This window comes from Panthera uncia, chromosome E1 (assembly GCF_023721935.1).
Source record: "Panthera uncia isolate 11264 chromosome E1, Puncia_PCG_1.0, whole genome shotgun sequence".
Classification (NCBI taxonomy): Eukaryota; Metazoa; Chordata; class Mammalia; order Carnivora; family Felidae; genus Panthera; species Panthera uncia.
In genome coordinates, this window is record NC_064814.1 from 45367091 (window position 1) to 45395082 (window position 27992).

The window sequence follows — 27992 nt, forward strand, 5'->3', positions numbered from 1 at the left end:
TGTGATGGGTCCTTGGGGGCACCACCCCCACCAAATGTTCATGGAGGTGACTGGATGGGGAGCGTTTGGGGGTGAAGGAGAAAATATGTTCTCACACCTTGGAAGTCTTTGTTTCTGTGTACATAGTACAAATCTCTCCTGTCCTCACTCCAGCAGGTCCCCAGGGTGATGTGCTGTGAGCCTCTGATTGTTTAAAAGTGACAAAGTTACATTTCTTTAAATATATTCTGCTCTTCAGACTTGCTTGGTTCGGAAGTCCCAAGGGCAGATTCCGGAAGTTTCCAGTCTAAGGCAGTTTTGCAGAGTTTCACAGGGAGGAGGGAGCTGCATCCGAACCCCCATGCAACTTGTTCAAATGCAGATTCCAGGGCCCCACCCTGATATGGCAGATCTAGGGTGGGCTCCCCGAGCCTGAGAGAGGCCCACTGTCCAGAGCAGCTCCCAGCTTCCCATGGATGGAGGAGCCAGAGTTCCTCCTAGTTTTATTCCCACAAATAGTCGGAATCAGCAAGAGCTGCCTCCTGGGATCAAGAAAGTGGATTTGGGGTCCTGTGGAGGGGAACTTGAGCTCCAGCGTTCAAGGTGGGCTTGAACACTGGATCTGTCCCTTACTAGTTGTGTGACCCTGGGCAGTTACTTAGCCTCTCTGGACACCGGTTTACATATCTATGAAATGGGCATGATGATGTCATCTTCCCATAAGGTTGTGGTCAGGATTTAAGGAGTCAGTGGGTGTTAAGTACTTAGTCTAGTGCCTGGCACATCCCGATGACTGCACAGTTGGAATCCCCTCCTGTGATCTTTCTCTTTCTCCTCCTCCTCCTCCTCCTCCTCCTCCTCCTCCCCCTCCTCCTCCTCCCCCTCCTCCTCCTCCTCCTCCCCCTCCTCCCCCTCCTCCTCCTCATCAACAGCAGCCACAACATCCTTCCCTTTCTTCCTCATTGCTGTGGGCAAAAAAGGTGATTTGGGGGAGCCGTCTGGAAGGTCTCCTACTCTGTTAATACCTGATTTCTCTTTCTAGGATCACCTCAACTTTTACTGTACTGGCAGCAGCTTGGGGAACTTGCTCCTGTCCGTCAAGTATGAGGAGGCAGAGGGCATTGAGTACCTTCGGATCATTCTCAGGTGGGGCTGCTGCACCGTTGGAGGCCACGCCTCTAGTGGCAGGGACCCAGAAATACCAGTCTGACCAGTCTGGTCTGGGTGTGTGTGTGTTGGGGGGGTGGGGAACAGACTGGCTGGAATTCTGGGGCTCTGTTGAGTTGCTAAGCAAGGAGACCAGGTGTTTATGCCAGCCGGCCAACTGTGGGAGTCAGAGTGGTATCCTAGTCTCAAGGTCACCTAGACCATACCCCCGCCTGCCTTTCTGTTTGGCTGGGACCATGGCTCTGAAGAATTTTGGAAGGGAAAATAGAGATAGCTCTTTCTGCTGAGATACAGCTCCAAATCGCCCTGGGAGAGGGTTTGCCAGAGCACTGCTTGTGGCGTGCATCCAGTCAGGAAGATAGATCCCAAAGCATCTGTGTGTGTGTGCAGGGTTCCCTGAGATGGAAAGTGGTCACAGTGGGAGCACTGATTTACTGCTAAGCCATGGTACCTCTCTCCTCAGGGGCAGGATCTGGGACTGGTTTCTGTTTTGTTCAACTAACATGTTTTGTAAACCCCCCTCTGTACCGGGGAGTGTGATAGGTGCCGGGATGCAATGATGGCTGAGTTGTGGTCTGTTTTCTGAAGGCTTATGGTCTAGTAGAAAAAAGCGGAGGATTTTACTATGTGTCACAGGTATTATGCACAGGATGCTGTGGGAGCACAGAGAGTCTGTATCTTATTTATCTCTGCCCCTGGTGGGCTGGTGGATAAGCCTGGAAGGCCAAGTGTTAGTGCTTAGCAGAGTGCTGTGAACCTGTCAAGCTCCCAGTCCATATTCATTGAATCTAATTGGAAGTCCTTGACGGTATTTGAAAGAAGCAGTGACATTTTTTTTTCTGCCCAAATTTTGAGATAAATATGGGAGGGAGCAGGGGCACACAGTCGTGCTGTGGGAGAGGGGTGTGTGGGGGGGTGGTACAAGGGAGTTGTCAGCACCCATCCAGTCTTGGTTTTTGATTAAGGAAGGAAGCAGTTTTCTTTACGGAGGTTCACTTGGCTAGACATCATATTTGCAAGGCAGGGAGAAGTTAACTAAATTGCTAGAGCAAATTTTTTGAGGGAGTAATATGTGGATCCCCAACTCCAAATAGGATTTTGAACTAGGTGACTCTCTATAAAGAAAATTATTTTCTTTCTTAATAAAAATCAGACCTTGGGGTGGCTGCCTGGCTCAGTTGCTTAAGTGTCCGACTTCGGCTCAGGTCGTGATCTCATGGTTTGTGAGTTTGAGCCCCGCGTCGGGCTCTGTGCTGACAGCTTGGAGCCTGGAGCCTGGAGCCTGCTTCGGATTCTGTGTCTCCTCCTCTCTCTGCCCCTCCCCCCCCCCCCATGCTCTGTCTGTCAATAAAAAATACATGTTAAAAAAAATTAATAAAAAAAAATAGAAATCAGACCTAAACTGGGTAGGATTTCTGAGTAAGATGACAATTGAACACAAGGATCTAACACCCTTTTTCCAATACTCCAATACTGTGTCTTATTTGAAATGTTGCTTCAGAACTGAAAACATGGGAAAGATGTCAGGAACACACCACACACATTGAGTATTTTTTTTTACATTGACTATTTTTAAAATAATCTATGGGGCAGTTAGGACTATAATGTGGATGGTATTGAGAGTTGAGCCCCAGCTCACCTTCCTTACAGAGCAATGTAGCATGGGGATATATGAAATTAGGAATTCTGGGGGAGTCCTGTACTCTTTAAGTGTTTACTTATTGATTTTGAGAGCAAGAGAGAGAGTATGAACAGAGGGAGGGCAGAGGGAGAGAGAGAGAGAATCCCAAGTAGGCTCTGTGCTGTCAGTGCAGGGCCTGACTCAGGGCTCAATCCCACAAACTGTGATCATGACCTGAGGTGAAATCAAGAGTCGGGCGCTTAACCACCTGAGCTACCCAGGCATCCCGAGTCCTATACTCTTTAGAAGTGAGCAGGAGCCTTGGAACAGTCAGGGGTCTTTCCACATGGAACCACTTCTGTTGTTGTAGGTCAGCAGCATTTGAAATCAATCCCCTGGGGAGCCCATGAGCAATCTCAAATGTGGCTTTCCCAAATAGAAAACCCTGGGGTGGCAGGGAGAAGCCATACACCAGCTAGGAAGTTGGACAATCATTAGTCTCACTTGGAGTGATGGCCAGGCCAAATTGAAAACCAGACATAAGAAAATTGGCCCTACAGCTTTAGAAGCTTTACCAGACACAAAGAAGAAATTATGCAGAGGTGACATTCCCCTGCTGGCAGTGACTCCTGTCCCAGCTTCTTCCTCATTCTTTGTAGGATTCTGGATTATTTAATTGATGTCTTAAAACAACTAGCTCTCCAGCCTAAAATCTGAGAAGTGTATTCTGACAGCTTCTGTATGTGCTATGAAGGTAGCCAAGAAGAATCTATCCACAATTGGAAATGAATAACAAGTCTGAGTCGATTTCTTCTTTTTTAAGTTTGGATGTAAAGAAGAAGTAGGGGAGGAAAAAAACGCCTCACAGGTTGGTGAAAGGAAAGATTCTGCATCTAAAAAGGCATACCCTAGCATTTAGAAGGTAGGGACTAACTAAATTTTAGAAACGATTATTTACTACAGAAAGCCAACCAGATGTAGATATCTATTAACTTTGTATTTTCAGCAAACTTCCAGAAAAAATAAACCATATGAAAAAAATACAAAAGATAAAGTAAGGTGACAGAATGAAATGAAAAAGTTGCTGGTAAATTAAAGAAAGAACATAAGAAAACTAAAAATGGCCAAAAAATTTTTAAATTTATTTTCTACATTTGTTTATTTTTGATAGAGAGAGATAGAGCATAAGTGGGGGAGGGGCAGAGAGAGAAGGAGACACAGAATCCAAAGCAGGCTCTAGGCTCTGAGCTGTCAGCACAGAGCCTGACGTGGGGCTTGAACTCACAAACCGTGCAATCATGACCTGAGCCGAAGTTGGACGCTTAACCGACTGAGCCACCCAGGCACCCCTGCCAAAAAGAATTTTAAATGAGGGGCACCTGGGTGGCTCAGCTGGTTGAGCGTCTGACTTCAGCTCAGGTCATGATCTCATGGTTCATAAGTTCAAGCCCCGCATTGGGCTCTGCGCTGACAGTGCAGAGCCTGCTTGGGATTCTGTCTCTCTTTCTCTCTCTCTCTCCTCCCTACCCCACTTGCTCTGTCTCTCTTTCTCTCTCTCAAAATAAATAAACTTAACAAAAATTAAAAAGAATTTTAAATGATATTAGAAGCAGTAAAGAGAAGAATCTACTTTGTGGAAAACCCAGTTACTAACAATGAGAGCAAGCTTTCACATAATTCAGAGGAAAACACAGAAACTCTAAAATGATGAGCAAATTATAATAAATGTGGGGAATAGTGAGCAGGAATTAAGTTTGTGGAAAATTGATGTTCTTAAGCTAATTGAAGATTTAAATCTGCAGATTGAAATGGCTCACCCAATATCAGATGAAGTCAATGAAAGGAAACTAATAGCTGGACATATTTTGATGAATATGTAATATTCCATGGATATAAAATCACTATTAGAATGAAAACATTCCAAAATAAAGGAAGATAAAACATTAACATCTAGCAAAAGATAGAACATAAAGGAACATGAATAAATATAATAGAAGTCTGAATACATGTCATATATAATAAATATAAATGAGTTAAATTTCACTATTAAACAGCAAAGATTCTCAGTGTGAGTCATGCCTCCACCGCCCCCCCCCCCGACTAATGGATCAATCTATGTATCTTTATTTTATTAAAGAAAGTAATTCAGTATATTTAAAAAGAAAAGTGTTGAGAAAAATTTATAACAAATACAAAAGGGTAGAGTTGCAATATTAATATGAAAAAGTAGAATTTGAGGCAAAAAAGCAGTCAGTATGACAAAAAGGGCTATTGCCTATTCATAAAAAATAAAGCCTTGTTTAATCAAGGCTTAATATGTGCCGGACATTCTCCAGGGGTAGGGCTAATGTAAGGAATAAGCTCATCTCTTATTACCTGGCTACAGAAAACATTCACTACATGCTAGGTATTCTTATTCTTGTTTCTATTCTCACTCATCTTCTTATGGACCTGGATTGTTTTAGATCCAAAGATAGATGGTATGGCAGAACTGAAAAAAGTTTATAAGAGCTTGAACGTGGAGTGTGTGTCTGAATGTGTATATGTGTGTGAGGGTGTGTAAGGTTGAGGGCTCATGCTAGAGAGGTAAGAAAAAGCTAAATCATGTATGGACTATGTCTAGGAACTTGATTTTATTCTGTGAGCCAAAGGAGAGCTCCTGAAAGGAGAGTATCATGATATGATGTGCATTGTAGAGTGGTCACTGGCTAGATTAAGGGGAATGTCTTGGAGGGAAGGCAAGGCTAGAAGCAGGAAGATGAATCAAGAGGGTGCTGTGATGAGTCAGGTGATTATCATGTGACTATACAGGCCACCTGGTTGCAGAATGTGAATCCTGCCTCCAGTACTGTGCAAACCAACAACCTGATGGAGCTGAACCAGGGTGACTTGCACTGAGGATAGAGGAAAACGGGTGGAAAGTTCCAAAACACCCAGAGAAATTGACATTAAGAAAGACAGCTGAAAACATCAACAAATGAAAGCTGCATTTACTGCTGATGAAATGCAAGTAATGGTACACTTTCAAAATGACTTATATCTGAAAAAGGTAAAGAATGAATAGCATCTATAAACAGGATAATAAATTATGATACAGTCCATGAGTGGATACACATGGGTACAAAAAGAAAACACTTGGAATTATTGGGAAAAAAAATAGTTGAAATAAAAAAACTCAATACAGGAGAGCCTGGGTGGCTAAGTTGGTTAAGCATCTGACTCCTTTTTTTTTTTTTTTTTAATGTTTATTTCGGAGACAGAGACAGAGCATGAGTGGGGGAGGGGCAGAGAGAGAGGGGGACACAGAATCCGAAGCAGGTTCCAGGCTCTGAGCTGTCAGCACAGAGTCTGATGCGGGGCTTGAACTCACAGACCGTGAGATCATGACCTGAGCTGAAGTCGGATGCTCAACCGACTGAGCCACCCAGGCGCCCCAGCACCTGATTCTTGGTTTTGGCTCAGGTCATGATCTCGCAGTTTGTGAGATTGAGCCCTGTGTCAGGTTCTGTGCTAACAGCTTGGGATTCTCTCTCTCCCTCTCTCTGCCCCTCCCCTGCTCGCTCTCATGTTCCCTCCCCCCTCCTCTCAAAATGAACCCTGAGAAGCAAACAAAAAGTAAACCCCCAAAACAAAAAACTCAACACATGGGATAAAATCTGGTCTAATATAATGTATTCAGAATCAAAGAGTGAATCCATGAATTGGAAGATAGTCTTGAAGAATTCGTCCAGAGCGCAGCACAGCTCTAGGATAGAATATATAAAAAAGAAGGAAGCTATGTGGATAATAGACTGATAGGTCCCAGCATTTGTCTTAGAGTTTCAGAGGAAGGAATAGAGAAGCCAGTGGAGAAGAGATATCCAAAGAAATAATGGCTGAGAATATTTCAGAATTGAAGAAAGCACACACTGTGGTGCTGAGTATGATTTTAAAACAAAACAGTACTACTGGACACATTGAAGTGGAACATTGGAACATCAGAGAGAAAGAGAAAAATTTTAAGCTGCCTAAGGATAAAGACACTCATCTATGAAGTAGTGACAACCAGGTTGTGAGCAGACTTCCTATCAGCTATGGGACTCTAGGACAGTATCTTTAAAACATTGGAGGAAAGAAAGAAAGGAAAGAAAGAAAGAAAGAATCCTTTAATCTAAAGTTCTATATCGAGAAAAGCTATCTGCAAAGACAAAATAAAACTGTTTTCAGATTCCCCCGAAAGAATGACTAAAGGATGTCCTTCAGCCAGAAGAAAAGAGAAACTGAAAGAAAAGATGCAACTAAAAAGTGGCAAGAAATAGGTAAACTGTGTTGATACATTTAATTACCGATGGGGAAAAAAGAGGCTTGAACTAAATTAATAAACAAAAGTAGGGAAGACAATGGGGAGGGAAGAGTTCAATAGTTGCCATTTCCTTTTCCCTCCTCAGGAGAGAGATAGTGAGGAAGTGCACAGTTTGTTGGGAAAATGTATACATGTCTGTATTGGAAGTTATAGAAATACAATCTATAGCTCAAATTAGCAGAGGGATAAAAAGAGAATTAAAAATTTTTAAATTAAACTCAAGGCAGGAAAGGAGGAATTTTAAAAAGGAAAGAAAGCACAGAGTAATAGAAAACACAAAATAATAGAAATCATTCCAAGTACACTAGTGATCACAATAAATATAAATAGACTAAATTAGCATATGAATGTACTAGACTATCAGATTGGATGAAAAATACAGCTATATTTCTTTTTTTCCTCTGTGCCATCTTTTTTTAAATTCAGTTTTTTAATTTTAATTCCAATACTGTTAACGTACAGTGTTCTATTAGTTTCAGGTGTATGATGCAGTGATTCAACAATGCTATACATTACTTGGTACTCATCATGATAAATGTACTTTTAATCCCCATCACCTATTTCACTCATCCCTGTACCCACCTTCCCTCTGGTAATCATCAGTTTGTTGTCTATAGTTAAGAGTCTCTTTCTTGGTTTCTCTCTCGCTCTCTTTTCCTCTTTGCTCAATTGTTTTATTTCTTAAATTCCACATGTGAGTGAAATCCTATGGTATTTGTCTTCCTCTGACTTATTTCACTTAGCATTATACTCTCCAGCTCCATCCATGTTAACTGCAAATGGCAAGAATCCATTTTTTTTATAGTTGAATAATATTCCTCTGTGTGTGTGTGTGTGTGTGTGTGTGCGCGCGCACACACGCACCACATCTTCCTTATCCATTCACCTATGGATGGACACTTGGGCTGCTTCCATAATTTGGCTGTTGTAAATAATGCTGCAGTAAAATAAGGGTGCATCCCTTTGAATTAGCGTTTTTGTATTTTTTGGGTAAATACCCAGTAATGCAATTGATTACTGGATTGTAGGGTAGTGGGTATATTTTCCTCTAAAAATATTTTATTATTATTATTTTTAGAGGGAGAGAGAGTGGGGGAGGGCAGAGGGAGGGAGAGAGAGAGAATCTTAAGCAGGCTCCGCGCCAGGTATGGAGCCTGACATGGGGCTCAGTCTCACGATGGTGAGATCACGACCTAAGCCAAAATCAAGAGTTGGTTGCCAACCAGCTGAGCCATCCAAGTGCACCCCCCCTTTTTTTTAAAGTTTATTTATTTATTTTTGAGGGAGAGGGAGAGAGTATGTGCAAATGGGGAAGGGGTAAAGTGAGAGGGAGAGAGAGAGAGTCCGAAGCAGGCTCTGTGCTGTCATCGCAGAGCTGGACATGGGGTCGCCCTCACAAACTGTGAGTTCATGATCTGAGCCAATACCAAGAGTTGGGCGCTTAACCAACTGAGCCACCCAGGTGCCCCAAGCTATATTTTTCTTATAAGAGACATACCTAAAGAAAAGCAATATTGAAAAATTTAAAATAAAGAAATGGAAAAAGATATGCTGGAAAAATACTAACCAAGAAAAGTGATGTAGCAACATTAAAATCAGACAAAATAGGGTTTTAGAAAAAAAGCATTGGTAGGGATAAAGAGAGTGTACTCCTTTGTAACTTGTCCTGATGTTTCCTGCTGTGTGGAGGGAACATTTCTGTGTAACGTCCCTGGCTCTCTGCCTTCTCTGATAGATGAGTTTGGGAACAAGAACTTGAAGTATGTAGCCCTGGTTTTTCCTTTTTCTCCTGCTCAGAGCTAGTTGCCCTCAGGGTGCTCCCTCTGCCCCTCTGTGCTGAAAGGCCCACCTGGGCAGGCCCCTACAGAGGAGGCTTGCCTCTTGCCCAGCACTGCCAGTGACCTGGTGGATAATCCTGGGGGTCATTTAGGAGATCATTTCATCTTTACACCAAGCCAGGTGGCCTTTATCAGTAACAAAGGAGTTATTTTGACTTCCAGCTACCTTATCCTTAATTTTTTTGTTTCTGAATCTGTTCATTACCTGGGCAGAGAAATATGCCCTTTCCTGGACCCACGGAGGGCTCAGCTCCCATGATGATAAAGAGAACAGTCCACCCAGAAGATCTAACAGTCATGAAGTTGTACTTAGCAATATAGTCTTGAATTTAGAAAGGCAAAAACTGATGGGAATATAAAGAATCAACAAATGCTCAGCTCTAGTGGGAAATTTCAGTAACATCTTCCACACTTCCATGGACCAAGCAGACAACAATTGTAAGGATATAGAAGATTTGAACAATGCAATTAACAAATCTGATTTTGTAACATACATTCCCTAATTCAACCACAACAGCAAAAACAACACTGTTTTTAAGCCCAACGTAGAACCTGAAAAATGTCTGTGTATCAAGTTAACGAATTTAAAATAACATACAGATTATGTTCCATGAATATAAGAAAATTAAGTTGGAAATCAACAATTAAAATACTGAAGGAAAATATCATACATTTAGAAAGTTAAAAAAAAAGAAGAAAATCCTTTAAATAACTCATGGGCTAAAGAGGAAATCACAACAGAACTGACAAAATATTTAGAACTGAATGACAATGAAAATACTACCTATCAATGTGCGGGATGCAGTTCAAGTGGTACTTAGAGAAAGATGTATAGTTTTAACTGCATTTGTGAAAACAGAAGAAAGATTAACTGTAGGCATGCAAATCAGGAAGTTAGAAAAAGAATAGTAGGGAAAAAAAACCCAAGAAAATAGGAGGCAGAAAATAAAAAAGACAAGAACAAGTTCAGCGAAGTAGAAAGCAACAATAAAAAGGAATAGAGACAAAACCCAAAGTTGTCTATTTGAAAAGATTAATAAAATCGGCATACCCCATCAAGGACTGATTAAGGGTGAAAAGATACAAACAATGTTACGGCAGTGAAGGAAGGGATGCAGTTTTAAGTACAGATAAAGTTCTAAGAGAATGCCAAAACCCCTGTATATCAATGCATTGGATGGATAATTTATTTTTTAAGTGTTTATTTTGGAGAGAAGCATGGGCAAGGGGAGGGGCACAGAGAGAGAGAGAGGGAGAGCGAGGGAGAGGGGCTGAGGATCCAAAGCAGGTTCTGCACTGACAGCAGAGAGCCTGATGTGGGGCTTGAACTCACGAACCACAAGATCATGACCTGAGCCGAAGTTGGATGGTTAACCAACTGAGTCACCCAGTACCCCACATTGGATGGGTAATTATATAGAAAAACACAAATTGTCAAAATCGACTCAATCAGGAGTGGAAAACCTAAATATTCACTGTTAAATAACTGAATTGGTAGCCAAAAGTATCCTGCTACCAAAACCCAGCAAGCCCAGAGATTTCACAGATGAGTTTTAGCAAAACTTTAAGGAACAGAAAATCCCTATGGTATACAAACTATTTCAAAGGATCAGAAACTCCTCAGCAATTTATGAGGCTGGGATAACCCCTTGATATCAAAACCTGAGAAGGGAAGTAAAAAAAACAAAAAAACCAAAAACCAGTGTTGCTATTGATGTGAAACTCTCAATAAAATATTAGCAAATTAAAGTCAGCAGGATATGAAAAAAACAATGCATCATAAGCAAGTGAGTTTTACCCATGGAAGGAAAAGATGGCTCAACAGAAATATAATCTACCGGGTTAACAGATTAAAAACCATATGACTGTCTCAGCAGATGCAGAAAAGCATTCAGTAAAATTCAACACTTTCTTAATGTGCTAAATGAATCAGGGAACAGGCTAAATTTAGAGTCTTACGGTAAATCCCTTTATAAAGCAACTTTCATCCCATTTATATTTTGAGTAAATCCAGATTTTCAAATCTTAGATTTTCTTTTCATAAGAGGCTTTATCACATGTGAGAGCACACGTGTATCCAGAAGCTGTGCCCAGTTCTTTGGGAGAACACAAGCCCCACAACAACCCCAAAAATCATGGTGAATTTGAGGGCGACTGTTTGCATTTCCCGTATCTCAGGCAGGTTCTTTAAGTGTCCTCCTCCTCCAGGATAATGATTCCATTTTCCCACCATTTGAGTGTAGCACCCAACTCGTGGGTTGGGTGAAATGCAGCAGGTCTGACTGTAGGGAGACACCGAGCGAGTGTACCTTGTGGCCTGGTGTGATCTCAGGCACCGTCTCAAGCCCCTTTCCTAATGGACTCCCTTTCTTGTGGACACATTTTTCTCACCCTCATTCACATGTGCAGGTCCAAAGTGAAGACTGTGCATGAGCGGATCCCCTTGGCTGGCCTGAGCAAGTTGCCCAGCGTCCCTCAGATTGCAAAGGTAAAAACCAACCCCTGTGAGAAGGTGGCTTCCTCTTTTAGCCCAGGGCTGGGGTGGGGGTGCAGGCTTGTCCTGAGAGGGCTCTGCCCTTAGAGAGGGGAGGGCCATTACACTCTTTGGCCCTTGACTGCATGGATGGCATGGGGAAGGCTGTTGGCAGATGCCCTCATCTTCCCTGCAACCTCCCCATCTCATCCTCACAGCTGATGCTGCTCATGGTCTCTGCCCCCAAGTTCACAGCCAGTTCAGGGGACCAGAGAAATGGGAAGACAGGACTGGCTATGGAGAGTGCTGTAGGACTTGAGAGGAGGAAGGGGTGGGGTGGCCAGGTAGCCTTCCCAGAAGAGGAGAGATGGGCTGGAGGATAGCCAGGCTATTGGTCCAGATAGAGGACCCCCTCAAGGAAGGAGCTGTTAATCAGCTGGTGGCGGGGCCCATGTCACTATTCTGGAATACTGGGAGCTTGAGAACTGAGTCAGCGAAGTGGAGTGAGAAGAATGGTCAGTTGGGTTGGGTTGGGTTGGACCCACCCGACGAGAGTGGGAATGCCAGGCAGAATTGTGCCGAATGCCTTCTGTGGCCTCACTTCACCGGGAAACCTCAGGAAGGCTAGTCAAGTTTCCTGGCCACACGTTAGGGAGCAGAACCAGGACTCAACTCCAGGCCTTCTGACCCTGCAGGTCCTGCCCTCTTGTGCCCTTCCTCTTGGTGGGCGGAGGAGTCCACACGTTTTCAGTGGAAGCGGCCCCTGAACTGTGTGTCTCTCTCTTCCTGCTTAGGCTTTCTGTGATGACGCAGTGGGGCTGAAATTCAACGCTGTCCTGTACCCCAAGGTGAGGATTTTCACCTCCTCCCCCTACCCAGGGCTCTAGAGCCTGGAACAGACTTTCACACCTGTGGCTCTGTGGGATGTTCTCTGCATGTTGGTGGGGTTTTGTTGGGGGTTTTCCAGTAAACCTCCATGTCTCCCTCTCTCCCTGCTCACTCCTTTGCAAACTGGTCCACTGGGAACCAGTCCTCAGGCATGCCCCGGTAAAGACCCACCTGAATTGGTCCCCATCTATTGTGGAGTGGTAGACCTCTCCACATTACTCTGGTCCTATTTCCTTGGGACCAGTACTGAGGTGGGGAGTGATTCTACCTATAGCTAGAGGGCTAGCACAGGTCTGGTCTGCCATCATGGAGGTTGAGGGTGGCAGATGGCAGAACCCCACTGAGAAATAAAAGGCCAGATCATGGCTCCCCATTGCCAGTGTTACTGCAGCTCTGAGGCCTTACAAGCCCCTGCCCGGCCCTAGTTAATAGACTGGCTGGTTCTCTGTTATCAGTTTCCTTAGGATTGGCCCGATCTTGACCCCAATTATGATGTGGGGGTGGGAGTGGGCAGAGGAGCAATAATAACTTAACAAACCAACAAATCCACTCAAGAACAATTATGGCATGACAGGACTTAAATCACTCACGCACAGTGAATTGCTTTAAATTGGCCACAGGAAGAGAGCCAGTGTACTGAGCGCCTCCTCACGAGCCTGCAGGGCCCGGGAGTGGAAACAGAGCTGTGCAGTGAGCGCTGACACCGGGGCAGCTGAGGCTTGCTGAGGCTGGTTCAGTCCATTCCCCGAGTCCCACTTCTGATAGCTAGGGACCGTGAGGTGAGATGTTTGGCGGGGAAGAGAGGCCCTGTCCTGGCTGAGACCTCCAGAACGCCCTGGAACAAACGCCTTGAATGTTCACGGTTGGGCTTGACACCATTTATCCCTGTGCAGTGGCTGAGTTAATGACAGGGTCCTCTCCTGCCCAGAGAATGTGCCAGAGCCCTTCTCTCAGACACCTCTTGTTAGCCTGAGCATCTGCAGGCACTTACCAGTGCCCTCCACTGAACTCTGTCGCTCCGAGTGCCCTCCCTCTTGTATTTTAAGCTGAATTAGTGAGGTTTAACCACACATTAAAGCCCCATCCTAAAGGCCTAGCTTAACCACAAGTTTGGCAATTTTTGTCATCGAATCCTATCCACTGAGAGAACCCAGCGACGCTCAGTGCACGGGTCTCTCTGTAACTTGGAAAGCCTCCAGCTCTGGTGATCACGGAAGAGCCGCTGTATTTTCGTGTTTTCTATATTTGAAGCGCTGCTTGGTCCAGCTGCGGTGTTCATCTGGCCGAGATGTGTGCAAGGTTTTAAAATCCACAGCGTTGAGAATGTTCCTTGGAAGGTCTCCATGGCTGGATGCCTCTTCCCTGGCAGGACAGCTGCTCTTCACCTTTGACTCATTCCATGCGGGAGTGGGGTCCCCCTCTGGGCTTGGGCAGCAGTGCTGTTCCACAGGGAGCCGTGAAGTGTCCATTTCCTCAGGCAGCTGAGAGCCTCAGTGGCTCACGTATGCTAGCCGACAGTCACGCCTTGTTCTTCCTGTTGTATAACACAGGGTCAGTTCCCTCCTTTTTACTGCAGGGACTATCCCAGTAACTATCCCAGTAACACCCAGATCTCCCCTTTCCTAACAAGCTGTTTCAGCTCTAATCTTTCTGGAGGATTACGTTGATGGCGATGATGATAGCTGCTCTGTGCTCAGCACTTTATGTGCTTGGTCTGATTGAATCTTAACAACCACACATCTCCATTTAATGGATGAGGAAACTGAGGCCCAGAGAAGTAAAGTGGCATGCTCAGGGCTATACAGGTAAAAGCAGCGGGTTCAAGATCTAGAGTTTCGTGTTTCTGAGCCCTGGATACCAACTCTGAAGCAAAACAGAAAATTAAATAGAACCAATGCTCGGGGTTCTTTTTTAAAAATTTTTCCCCCCTCTTTACATATTGTAATAGGGCTGTATGTTCCTCCTTAGAGGCCTTTCATTTGATGGGTAAGAGGGATTGAAGTCTAGGCATAAACAGTGCCTTGCTCAAAATCATACTGCTGATCAGAGGTGTAATTAGAGCCAGCGTCTTCCTCACTGACCACTTTTGGGGTCCTGGCTTCACTTTTTACACCACAGCTAAGGCACTGGAGTAAGTCCTGTTCCTTGAGTCCTGCTGGGTTCCCTGTGTGCCCAGACCTTGGCCTGCAGATCTGGATGGGAATGGAATGGTGATCCAGAAGTTTGGCCGAGCTGGGGGAAGCCTGGGTCTGGGAACTAGCTGTAACTTCTGGTTTCACCCTTTGTCTCCCTCCATATTCACGGATGTCTCACACTGGGGGGCGTATTCTCCACCAAAATGGGTGCTTCCCCATCTGTTTGCCTCCGAGTTAATAAACAATCTGATTTTTTTCTCCCCACGTTTTCCCAGGCCTCCCAAATGATTGTGTCCTATGATGAGCACGATGTCAACAACACATTCAAATTTGGGGTCATTTATCAAAAAGCCAGGCAGGTAAGCACCACACATCTGTACTGGTCGCCATATGGCATCGATTCTCCCTGGGGACGCTTCGCCTCCCCCAAGCACAGGAGCCCTGCGGCAGGGTCTTACACATGCCGGATACAGCAGCCACCTTTCACATAGGAATTAGGCTGGAGGTGACAGAATCGCCAAGGCGATCCTTCTCACAAGGAGGCCTGCAGATCCTTTAAACGGTAATATAGTTTTCCATACAGTAAATTTGACTTCTTCCTGGCGGCTCCCCTCAACTGGGGGCTGTGTTGTCACAAGAAAAATCAGACTGGGTCGGGGGGACGGATCAACACAAGCTGCTTTCTCCTTGCTTGTCCTTCTCCCAGCTGGGAGTTAGCTTTTTCTCCCGGAACTTCCTTAGATTGCTGGGGCATGGCGTGCCTCTCTTCCCGCTCTGAGTTCAGCCATGTCAGGCTGGTTGCTGGAGATCAACCGCAGTGGAAGTATTTACACGGTGGAAATCGGCAAAGCAGGGCTTCCGTTTTCCCTCGCTGGAAAAGTGGTGATTGAAAAATATATCAGTACACCACTGCTCATGCCCCTCGGTCTCTTGTAGCACTTATATCCTGCCTTGGGGTTAGTTGATCAGAGCGATTCTCAAAGTATGTTCCGTGAGACACTAGCCTGGTGAGGTACTCTGTGAACAAATGACTCGTGGGGGTGGGGCGGTTGTGTGGGAACATTTTACAGGCTCTAAGAACCCCCAAGGTAAAGAGCTTTTATAAATTTGTTGAACTCAGTGTTTCCCATACTTATCTGACCACAAGACCACAAACTTCCCATCTTGTCTACCGTGAACGTTTATTAACATCCTGAGCAGTGGTCTTTGAACACACCCGTGTTTCCTCACCTAGGTTGTATGAAAGAAGGTTCCACAGGTTCCAAGGTTCATCTTGGTATCATCTAAGGGCCTAGCATGGTGATTTTATAGAAATACTCATAACTTTTTTGCTGTGTGAAATAATGGACAAAAGTTTTGATGCTCTTATGGTACATTGATTGTATCTTTCAGTATTATCTGTGGGGTTTTTTTGGTGTGTGTGTGTGTGTGTGTGTGTGTGTGTGTGTGTGTGTGTGATGATGTCTTTCTTGCCTAGATGATAGCTGACTTCCTTGTGTGAGGATATTAGACCACGAGAGACATGGGTTTGCTTAAAAACATTCTAATTAAGTAAAGAGTTTAGGAGCCGAAAGGCCAACACGGATGAATCTTATAATTGGAAGGAGATTATTCAGGTAGCTGCTCTAATTATTTTTCCATATTGCATATTTATTTTGTACAGCTCTGCTAATATACCCCCCCCTAATTAAAGTTCTTCACTTGTGAAATTTACCATAGCAGATCTCATCGGGTGATTACAATCCAGTGTTCCAGCAAAATTATAATTACTGAACATTAACCATCCACCTCTGAGAAGGAGTCTGTATATTGTTTATTTACCTGATGCTGCTGAGCCAAGGTGGAGGCATGTGGGGAGATAAAAGTCTTTTTTTTTTTTTTTAAGACTTTTTAAAAAGTTGTTTTGCAAACCTATATTTGCAGGGCAGTTAGTACAAACATTTGTTGCACGATAGCTCTGTGCTGTTCTTAGGATATAAGTAAGTCCCATCTGATTCTCCCGTCTGTCTGGCACTGTGCTAAGTGCATTGGGGGATATAGGGATGACTAAGACCCCCTCCCTGAGTGCATGGTCGAACTCACAGCCAGGGTAAAGATAAAGACAATGCTAATACCAGGCTACCTGTGAATCCTACAGAGAGGTGCATCCCCCAAGTACATAAGCTGGATTGTTTTCCAGTACGAGATGTCTATTGCCTGGAAACGGCTCTTCTCCCACATTCTGGCCTCAGGATGCGGAGTAAACAGCATGCTGAGTCAGAGTTTGATGCCTTGGCGGCATGCTATATAGATCAGGGGTCAGCACACTTTCTGTAAAGGGCCGGATAGTTAATGTTTTAGACTTCATGAGCCATACTGTCTCTGTTGCAACTACCCAGTCCTGCCTTTGTAGTGCAAAAGCAACCATCGACAAAACTAAATGAATTGTCCTGGCTGTGTTCCAGTAAAACTTTATTTATAAAAACAGGCAGCAAGCTGGACATGGCCCAGAGGCCATAGTTTGCTGACCCCTGCTAGAGAGTGGTATTTCCCCAGCTTCAGACATTCATAAATGACATTCAAGATCGTATTGTCTACCGTATGCCTCGATTATCCTTTTTTCACGCCTATACTATTAACTACTTAATATTTTCTTTATTTTTTTTTAAATTTTTTTTTAACGTTTATTTATTTTTCAGACAGAGAGAGACAGAGTATGAACGGGGGAGGGTCAGAGAGAGGGAGACACAGAATCCGAAACAGGCTCCAGGCTCTGAGCTGTCAGCACAGAGCCCGACGCGGGGCTCGAACTCACGGACCGCGAGATCGCGACCTGAGCCGAAGTTGGCCGCTTAACCGACTGAACTACCCAGGCGCCCCTACTTAACATTTTCTTTAAAAAGTTTTTTTTTTTTCACCTTAACTGTCTTTCTTGTTTAAAGGAAATGTGCCACTACTCTAATTAGAAAATCGGTATCCCTTGCATGAAATGAAGGTAGTTCTAAAAAGAAAGACAGAAAATAAAATAAAAAATAAACATGAAAGAAAGAAAGTTAAAAAAAAATAAAATAAAATTCATTATCACTTAAAAATAAATAAATAAAAGGAAATACAGAATTGTTAAAACAGAGTTATTAAAACCTAGCTAGATTCTGTTGCTTATTGAGGGCATAGAACCTGAGGTCTGCTTTTTTTTGTTATAAAGCAGGTGTTGAGGAGGTGCGGAAGGATCACCTATTAGAGACTTTCTCCTTGAAGTGGTTGTGTGTACTGGAGTTTCCTCGTATCCTCTGCAGCTGTTCATTGCTGTCTGTGGACGTTTGCAGAACGTCAGCTGTTTGCCGATCCCGCCACGGTGGGCAGAGCCTGTCGGTCAGGCAGGGCCATGTGGTGTCTTATGCCTGTCATAAGTACAGGGCTTTACTACTGTTTGTAGCTTTGCTTTCTATTTTTTAAAAATCATTAAACTTTTAATTTCTAGCTATATGTAAATTGACGTGCAGTTCTAAGAAATAATACAGAGAGCTCTTGTGTATCTCTGCTCAGTTTTCCCCAAAGGTAATGTCTCATAAAACTGTAGTGTAATATTACAGCCAGGATACTGACATTGATACAGTCCTCAGACCTTGTCTAGATTTCCACAGTTTTACGTGTGACCATCTGTGGGGTGTGTGTGTGTGTGTGTGTGTGTGTATTTTGTTGTATATAATTTTTTTAATGTTTATTTATTTTTGAGAGAGAGAGAGAGAGACCATGTGAGTGGGGAAGGGGCAGAGAGAGGGAGACACAGAATCTGAAGCAGGCTCCAGGCTCTGAGCTGTCAGCATAGAGCCCAGCACGGGATTCAAACTCACGGAAGGTGAGATCATGACCTGAGCCCAAGTTGGATGCTTAACCACCTGAGCCACCCAGGCACCCCTGTTGTGTATAATTTTATCATGTGTGTAGGCTTCACGGTCAAGGTACAGGAGAAGTCCACCAACACAGGATTCCTGTGTGACCCCTTCATAACCCTGCCAGCCCCCCTTTCGCCTCCATGATCCCTTCCGACCTCCAGTCCTCAACCCCTGGCAGCCAGTAATGTATTCTCCAATTTCTAAAACTTTGTCATTTCACAAATGTTATATAAATGGAATCATATAATATGTAACCTTTGGGGATTGGCTTTTTTTCCCTCAGCGAGATTCATCCAAATCCTTAAGTGTATCAATAGTGTTTATTTCTTTTCATGGCCGAATAGTATTCCATAGTATAAATATACCACAGTCTGTTTAACTGTTCACCCTTTGAGGGGTAGCTGGGTGCTTTCCAGTTTGAGGCTATTATGGATAAAGCTGCTATGAACATTTGTATACAGGTTTTTGTGTGAACATAAATTTTTCATTTCTCTGGGGTAATGCTTAGGAGCATATGCTGGGTTATATGGTGATTACACATTCAGTTTTGTAAGAAGCTGCCAAACTGTTTTCTAGAGTGGTGGTTCCAGTCTGCATTCCTACCAGCAATGTATGAGTCATCCCTTTCCTCTACCTCCTTACCAGCATTTGGTGTTGTTACTATTTTTTAATTTTAGCCATTCTGATAGATGTGTAGTGATATCTCATAATGGTTTTAATTTGCATTTCCCTAATGGCGGCTAATGGTGTTGAACATCTTTTCATGTGCTTATTTGCCATCTGTGTATATCTCTTTGGGCGAAATGACTGTTTACGTCTTTTCACCATTTTCTTTTTCTTTTTCTTTTATAAAGGTTTTATTTAAAAAAAATTTTTTAATGTTTATTTTTGAGAGAGAGAGACAGAGCACACGTGAGGGAAGAGCAGAGAGAGAGGGAGACCAGAATCCGAAGCAGGTTCCAGGCTCTGAGCTGTCAGTACAGAGCCTGACGTGGGGCTTGAACCCACGAACCACAAGATTGTGTCCTGAGCCGAAGTTGGAGGCTTAACTGACTGAGCCACCCAGGCGCCCCATAAAGGTTTTATTTTTGAGTAATCTTTACACCTAACATGGGACTCAAACTCACAACCCTGAGATCAAGAGTCTCATGCTCTACCGACTGAGCCAGCTAGGCATCCCTCTTTTGACCATTTCCTAATTGGATTATTATTATTATTATTAATTATTTTACTGTTCGAAAACTTTTTATAACAGCTTTACTGAGGTATAACTCACAATACTGTTCATAGTGTTTTGAGAATTAATTCTCAATAAAGTGGTTTCGAGCATATTCACATGCTTGTGAAACCATCACCACGATCTAACTCCAGAAAATTTTCGTTAATCCCCAGAGAAACTCCATGCCCATTAGCAGTCACTCTTTCCCCATTCTCTCCAGCTCCTCTCACCACTAAGCTCCTTTCTGCCTCTAGGGATTTGCCTGTTCTGGACACTTCATGTAAATGGAATCATAACATGAGGCCTTTTATGTCTTGTTTCTTTTGCTTAACATGTTTTCAGAGTTCATCCATGTTTTGCATCCAGTACTGCACTCCTTTGACAGAATTATGTGTTATTGTATGGACATACCACATTTCGTATATCCGTTTGTCCGCCGATGGACATTTTGGTTGTTCCCACTTTTGGGCTCTTACGAAGAATGCTGCTATTAACATCCATGTACAAGTTTTTGTGTGGACTTATGTTTTCATTTTTCTTGGATATATTCTTAGGAGTAGAATTGCTGGGCCATATGGTAACCCTATGCTTAGCGTTTTGAAGAACTGCCCGACTGTTTTCCAGAGAGACAGCACCATGTTACATTCCCACCAGCAGTGTATGAGGCTTCTGATTTTTCTATATCCTCGCCAACATTTCTTGTCTTTCTTTTTGATGAGAGCCATCCAGTGGGTGTGAAGTGGTATCCCACTGTAACTTTGATTACTGCTGAGTTTTGAGAGTTCTTTGTATATTCTAGATACTAGTCCTTTGTTAGAAGTCCAACCATTAATTTTTAACTTACGGATTGGCTTTTGGTATCAACTCTAAGAATTCTTTGCTTCAGCGTTTGCCTTTTATACTGACCAGCAGCATTTGTTGAAATAGAGAGACTTCAACCATCAGCCCCGAGAATCCAGCTCTGTTGATTGAGCCCTTATTTGTCCTTCCTCCAGTCAAGCAGACCCACTTGTTGGCGAATGTTGGGGGATGGGGAGGAAGGAAGAAAAGGACCAGGTAGCTGGACAGCCACATTCTGTCCTTTGGCATCAAGAAGCATCAGAGGTATCAAGAAGGCCTTTCTAAACTTGTACAGCTGATTCTGTTTCTCTTTCAGACCCTGGAGGAGGAGCTATTTGGGAACAATGAGGAGAGCCCAGCTTTCAAGGAGTTCTTGGACCTGCTGGGGGACACGATCACACTGCAGGACTTCAAAGGGTGGGTTTCGGCCAAGTGATGGCTCTGCCTCCACTGATGACACCTTAGAGGAAGGGAGAGGGGAGACCGCTGAGTCTCAGAGGGTATGTGAGAGGTAAAAACATACACAAGAAACGTGGGATTATTTTTCAGCGAGTGATCAACGCTCATCTGCATTCCTGAGGAAACGGGTGATGTGGGGGATAATCCAGAAAGGCATATTGTCTGAGAGGCACTGACATTGGCCTTCTGATAAATGATGAAACAGCTCCAGCCTCAGATTTGCCCTCCTAATTACATTTGGCTCTGACCAAGAGGGAAATGAATCCACCTACCCTGTCACTCACCTGCCAGGTCTTCTGGAGGCCTGATGAGCCTCAGGAAAGAGGGCCCTATGTAATTTGGGGAGAAGTGGCCCATTTCAGATAATGTTTAAAAAGGTTGAATAATTAAGAGTTGGTAGAAATACGGTAATCTCCCTGGCAAGACTCCATGCAACCGTCTCTGGTTCTGCAAGTGGACAGAAAGAATATTGGGGCTATTGCTTGGAAACTCTGGCCCTTGATTTTCCTTGACAAAGGCAACGTTTGAGAAGGGCCTTCAGGCCTGGCCCTCCTGTTCTGTGCTTCGTGGCTGGCACATGGCTGAGCCCCAAGAATTCCCCACGTCAGCAGCCAAATTAACAGGATCTCCTCTAACATGTGTGAAAGCACCCAGCTCTGGGCCCGGTGTGTAGTAGGTGTTCAGTAATCACTTTTTTCCTCCGCCCCCTTCTCTCCTCCTCTTCCATCTTCTTTTCACCCCTCTTCCTCTGTCTTACTCCCCCTGCATGGTCATCACTGCCATCTGGAGTCAATCACACGAGTTAAAATCCCACCTCCACCACTTATTGGCTCTGTGACTTTGAATAAGCTAATGACCTCCAGAAGCCTCAGTTTCCTCATCTGTAAAAGGGAGATAAAGATAGTACTGACCTCACCAGGTTGTTAAGGGATTAACATAGATAACAGCGTGTGAAGCACTTTTTATGCCACCTTCCATTGACTCTGAGATGCTATCATTGCAAGATGCATCCTGATTTTCAGAGATGTTAAAATATGAAAAAATGTGTGCTTTAGAATAGTTGAAATAGGGGTACCTGGGTGGTTCAGTCGATTAAGCATCCGACTTCCGCTTAGGTCATGATCCTGTGCTTTGTGGGTTCAAGCCCCGTGTCGGGCTCTGCGCTGACAGCTCAGAGCCCGGAGCCTGCTTCGTGTTCCATGTCTCCCTCTCTGTCTCTGCCCCTCCCCCGCTCATGCTCTGTCTCACTCTGTCTCAAAAATAAACAAGCATTACAAAAATATTTTAGAATAGATGAAATAAAGTGTATTAAAGCCAGGAAGGACCCTAGAGATCATGTACTTCTGTCCCCTTATTGTATAGAGAAAGGAAACTGAGACCTAGACAGATTAAGTGGTGTGCCCAAGATCATGTGCTGACTTGGTGGCCGAAGAAGGTTTAGAACCTGGAGAGCCGGACTCTTGGCCTGGTGAGCTTTCCTCCATGCCAGGCTGAGCACATTTTCTGGTTTGTATTACAGAGCTTGTGGGGACTGACATCCAGGGTCTGTTTTATTTCATTTTCTTAAAGGAACCTACATCTTCCTCTCCTTGCTGAAGAATATGATCCATGGCTAGAAGCCACATGTCTGTAAAGGAAGAAGGGGTAGTTCCTGGAAGCTGTTATATAAATGGAATCATACAATATATGGTGATATAAGTTCCTTAGTACTTTTCATTCCTGCCTTTGAGGAGATAAGCAGAGAGGGGCTCCTCGGACACCTCTAGGTTGGGTGCTGCTTTTCTGGGTCCCCACATCAGGGGCTGGCTGGGTAGGAATCCAGCATCTGTCATCTCTTCAGGCTCACTCTGGATGCTTCCAATAGGATGGCTGGTTGCCCTGGCTCTGGGCTGAAGACTTGGACATGCCTTGCAGGGAAGAAAGGCTTATGCACAGCCTTGGGGGCCACTGGCACCTGGATGGCGTTTGTCTTCGGATTGTGGATGGGCAGCCTCCCTTCCTATGTGACCATATGGATGTTCTGCCTTTGTTTTCAATAATAGACTGACTTACGGTTAAAACTTTAGGACTCGTCTGCCCAGAAGCACAGAGCTCCCTGCGATGCCCATATCATTCTCTCTGTGCCCTCACTCTCACATGTCTTCTCATTCATTCTCCTACCCCCCATATCCTCAGGGGAGTTTGTACCAAGAAGCCCACTTGTCCTCACCCTGTGCTCTTGCCCTGTTTTCCTGACAGTTTCCGAGGCGGCCTGGATGTGACCCACGGACAGACGGGGCTGGAATCGGTATACACGATATTCCGGGACAGGGAGATCATGTTTCACGTCTCCACAAAGCTGCCGTTTACTGAGGGAGACGCCCAGCAGGTAACCTGGTTCCAGAGGGCTTCGGGAGCATGGGGCATGTGAGGTAAAAGCCTGCTTCTGGTCTTAGATACTTGAGGGACTGCGGTCCCCTCCCCATTTTCTTAATCCAGAGGCTTGTTTAGCTGTTCTCATGGAAGTCTGTTCCGTCGTGTTATCTCCCGCAGGCCTTGTGGGAGGACAGGGCCCCTGGTTGTTCCACTTTGACTGGTGGGGCACCTGCAGCTCCGCGTGGTTAAAAGACCATGTCCTGCTTGATGAGGGGCGGAGCTGGGAGCAGAGCCCAAGTGCCCTGCTCGTGTAGGGTGCTCGCCAACAGTACCCGATGGAGTTTGCAGATAGCAGCTTGACGCCAGCCCTGCCACTTAGGGGTGTGTGATTCCAGGCAAGCTGGGTAACCTGGTGACCTCGTGGTCCTCAGCTGTAAAACGGGGATGATACCACCTAAATCAGGGGCTTGTTGGGGGCATCACAGAAGGTTCGGAGCGTAGCGCTTAGTATGCTGCCTGGCTTGTGGCAGGCTACCTTCCTGAAAGCTGTCCAGTCTGCAGGCCGCTGGGCTGTTTGTCCTTCTTCCTGCCCCAGTGATGGATGGCAAGGTGCTCATTGCCTGAGACCCCCCCCCCCCCCCCCCCACCTTCCAGCCTTTCTAGTCTCACGGCCTCGTCTCTCACCACACCTGCCTGTGGGCAGGAATTTGGCCTTTTGGCCTTTACCTGAACCGGGGTGAGACTTCTGCATCCAGTGTCTTCCCGTCTTCTCTCTCATTTGTGGCTTCTGATGGGCCCTGAGACCAGCAGCCGAGGCCTGGCCGTTGCACCATCTGCCCCTTTCCACTCTTTATGCCTTTTTAGTCTCCAGGAAAATCAGAAAGGGAGGTAGGCTCTTCACCAGACTCTGACCCATTCCTTTATGAGCAGGGAGCTGAGGAGGGAGCACAGATGTAATACTGTAAACATAGTGCCTGGCTTCTTAGGAAAAAGGGAAATTGGCAAACGAGACTGTGATTTGGCTCTAAAATAACCACTGAATGTTCCAGAAACAAATGGGAGCAGGATTCCTTTTGAATCCAAAGTAGGTTTTCTCTCCACATTTTTACCTTAGTCTCTGTTCCCTCATGGCCTCCTCACACCCTGCCCCAGCCTGGGGCTGTCTTTCAGTCTCACCTGTATTCAGTGGGAAGTACACAGAGCCTTCTGCAAGGACTAAATAAGTATTAATTTTCTCTTCCCAAGAAATGGGAGGCAGTGGGTGGAATACGTGAGGCAATTTGTGTAAAAGTACCCAGCACGGGTTCAGTTTATAGTAAATGAGAAATTCAATGTGGAACATAGGGCCTGCATTCAGTAAGTGCTTAATAAAGGAACAAATGTGTAGGTAAGCGCCTAGCCAGAACTTAGCGTACAGGAGGGCCCTAACATTTGAAATCGTGTGTGAACAGCCCAGCATGGGTCCTCACACACAGGTGCTCAGTGATTGAGATCACCTATGAAAGCACCTGGCACAGTTTGGGACTCTGAATCAGGGTTGTTTGCCCATGACCTCTGCCGAGCCAGGTTGCCCTCTTTCTCTGAGCATGGCTCTCCTTCCCTCTGCTATAGAATGATCTGTCCACTCATCCCTGCTCATCCACATTTCTGTCAAGCACTGTCTTCCCCCCCACCTCCTCTTCCAGGAAGCCTTCTCAGATTAGCATGAGGCCTCTGATTTTATTCTCCTCTCTGCCTCCATAATGTTGGACACTTTGTGTGTGGCAGCTGATTTAGCACATGCTGGCTGGTGCCTTTGTTACTGTCCTCAGGTAGCTTCATCTGAGTTGGTGTGTCTTCTGGATCAGTTACAGGCTTTACCAGCAAAACTCGTCCCTCACCTTTTTTTTTTTTTTTTTTTGATTTAACTTTATTTTTTATTTTTTAAAATTTACATACAAATTAGTATATAGTGAAGCAATGATTTCAGTGGATTCCTTAATGCCTCTTACCCATTTAGTCCATCCCCCCTCCCACAACCCCTCCAGCAACCCTCAGTTTGTTCTGACCCATATTTATGGGTCTCTTTTGTTTTGTCCCTCTCCCTGTTTTTTTTAAAGAGTTTTTTTTTTTTTTTTTTTTTTTTTAATTTATTTTTGGGACAGAGAGAGACAGAGCATGAATGGGGGAGGGGCAGAGAGAGAGGGAGACACAGAATCGGAAACAGGCTCCAGGCTCCGAGCCATCAGCCCAGAGCCTGACGCGGGGCTCGAACTCACGGACCGCGAGATCGTGACCTGGCTGAAGTCGGACGCTTAACCGACTGCGCCACCCAGGCGCCCCCCCTCTCCCTGTTTTTATATTATTCTTGTTTCCCTTCCCTTATGTTCATTTGTTTTGTCTCTTAAAGTCCTCATATGAGTGAAGTCATGATTTTTGTCTTTCTCTGACTAATTTCACTGAGCATAATACCCTCTGGTTCCATCCACGTAGTTGCAAATGGCAAGATTTCATTCTTTTTGATTGCTGAGTAATACTCCATTGTGTGTGTGTATGTGTGTGTTGTGTGTGTGTGTGTGTGTGTGTGTGTGTGTGTATATATATATATATATATATACCACATTTTCTTTATCCATTCATGCATTGATGGACATTTGGGCTCTTTCCACACCTTGGCTATTGTTGATGGTGCTGCTATAAACATGGGAGTGCATGTGTCCCTTCGAAACAGCACACCTGTATCCCTTTGATAAATACCTAGTAGTGCAATTGCTGGGTCTAGGGTAGTTCTATTTTTAATTTTTTGAGGAACCTCCAAACTGTTTTCCAGAGTGGCTGCACCGGTTCGCATTCCCACCAACAATGCAAAAGTATTGCCCTTTCTCCACATCCTCGCCAACATCTGTTGTTGCCTAAGTTGTTAATGTTAGCCATTCTGACAGGTGTAAGGTGGTATCTTATTGTGTTGATTTGTATTTCCCTGATGATGAGTGATGTTGAGCATTTTTTCATGTGTTGGTTGGCCATCTGGATGTCTTCTTTGGAGAAGTGTCTAATTCATGTCTTTTGCCCATTTCTTCACTGGATTATTTGTTTTTTTGGCTGTTGAGTTTGATAAGTTCTTTGTAGATTTTGGATATAACCCTTTATCTGATATGTCATTTGCAAATATCTTCTCCCATTCTATCGGTTGCCTTTTAGTTTTGCTGATTGTTTCCTTCGTTGTGCAGAAGCTTTTTATTTTGATGAGGTCCCAGTAGTTCATTTTTACTTTTGTTTCCCTTGTCTCTAGAGACGTGTTGAGTAAGAAATTGCTGCAGACAAGATCAAAGAGGTTTTTGCCTGCTTTCTCCTCGAGGATTTTGATGGCTTCCTGTCTTACATTGAGGTCTTTCATCCACTTTGAGTTTATTTTTGTGTATGGTGTAAGAAAGTGGTCCAGGTTCATTCTTCTGCATGTTGCTGTCCAGTTTTCCCAGCACCACTTGCTGAAGAGACTGTCTTTATTCCATTGGATATTCTTTCCTGCTCTGTCAAAGATTAGTTGGCCATATGTTTGTGGGTCCATTTCTGGGTTCTCTATTCTGTTCTATTGGTCTGAGTGTTTGTTCTTGTGCCAGTACCATACTGTCTTGATGATTACAGCTTTGTAGTATAGCTTGAAGTCTGGGATTGTGATGCCTCCTGCTTTGGTTTTCTTTTTCAAGATTGCTTTGGCTATTTGGGGGCTTTTCTGGTTCCATACAAATTTTAGGATTATTTGTTCTAGCTCTGTGAAGAATGCTGGTGTTACTTTGCTAGGATCGCATTGAATATGTAGATTGCTTTGGGTAGTATCGACATTTTAGTAATATTTGTTCTTCCTATCCAGGAGCATGGAATCTTCTTCCATTTCTTTGTATCTTCTTCAATTTCTTTCATCAGCTTTCTATAGTTTTCAGTGTATAGATTTTTTACCTCTTTGGTTAGATTGATTCCTAGGTATTTTATGGTTTTTGGTGCAACTGTAAATGGGATCGATTCCTTGATTTCTCTTTCTGTAGCTTCATTGTTGGTGTATAGAAATGCAGCCGATTTCTGTGCACTGATTTTATATCCTGCAACTTTCCTGAATTTATGAATCAGTTCCAGCAGTTTTTGGTGGAATCTTTTGGGTTTTCCATGTAGAGTATCATGTCATCTGTGAAGACTGAAAGTTTGACCTCCTCCTGGCCAATTTGGATGCCTTTTATTTCTTTGTGTTGTCTGATTGCAGAGGCTAAGACTTCCAATACCATGCTGAATAACAGTGGCGAGAGTAGACATCCCTGCCTTGTTCCTGACCTTAGGGGGAGTTGTCCCTCACCTTTTAACCATCCTCCATGAGCCCCAAGTCAGGGCTCTGCATGCTTTGGAGCTCAGTAAGATGCTTGCTAGCCTCTACCTAATATCTTAGGTGTCTCCCCCAGTTTTTCTTTTTGGTGGCTTCTAAAGATTGAAAAAAAAAAAAAAGCCCCTGAAGAGGTAGGTCTCAGAGTTTCAGGATTTATATATAAAGATAGAATAATGAGGAATTTCCTGTATAGATCTATCCTGTTTTCAGGATATTCCTTGCTGGCTTATAACAATGGAACACTTTTCTGCTTAGCTCCAGAGAAAGAGACACATTGGGAATGACATTGTGGCCATCATCTTCCAAGAAGAAAACACACCGTTTGTCCCAGATATGATTGCCTCCAACTTCTTACATGCCTACATTGTTGTGCAGGTCGAGAATCCGGGCACAGAGACCCCATCCTACAAGGTGAGGAGAACGTTGGAGGGAGTGGTGGGCCCAGGCACT

General features: G+C 44.4%; 1 protein-coding gene across 5 annotated transcripts in view; it reads left to right on the forward strand.

Moving 5' to 3' along the window:
- RAP1GAP2 (RAP1 GTPase activating protein 2) overlaps positions 1-27992 on the forward strand; it is a 190580-nt gene that overhangs the window by 135203 nt on the left and 27385 nt on the right. For all 5 annotated transcript variants that reach the window (XR_007459191.1, XM_049636796.1, XM_049636792.1 and 2 more), the window contains 7 exons: positions 1022-1125; positions 11357-11435; positions 12215-12268; positions 14719-14802; positions 20694-20794; positions 23075-23204; positions 27798-27953. Coding sequence is in view for 4 of the 5 variants with exons in the window: in XM_049636796.1 (XP_049492753.1) it covers positions 1022-1125; positions 11357-11435; positions 12215-12268; positions 14719-14802; positions 20694-20794; positions 23075-23204; positions 27798-27953 (708 nt within the window). In the remaining variant the exon portion in view is untranslated. The remainder of the gene's footprint in view (positions 1-1021; positions 1126-11356; positions 11436-12214; positions 12269-14718; positions 14803-20693; positions 20795-23074; positions 23205-27797; positions 27954-27992) is intronic.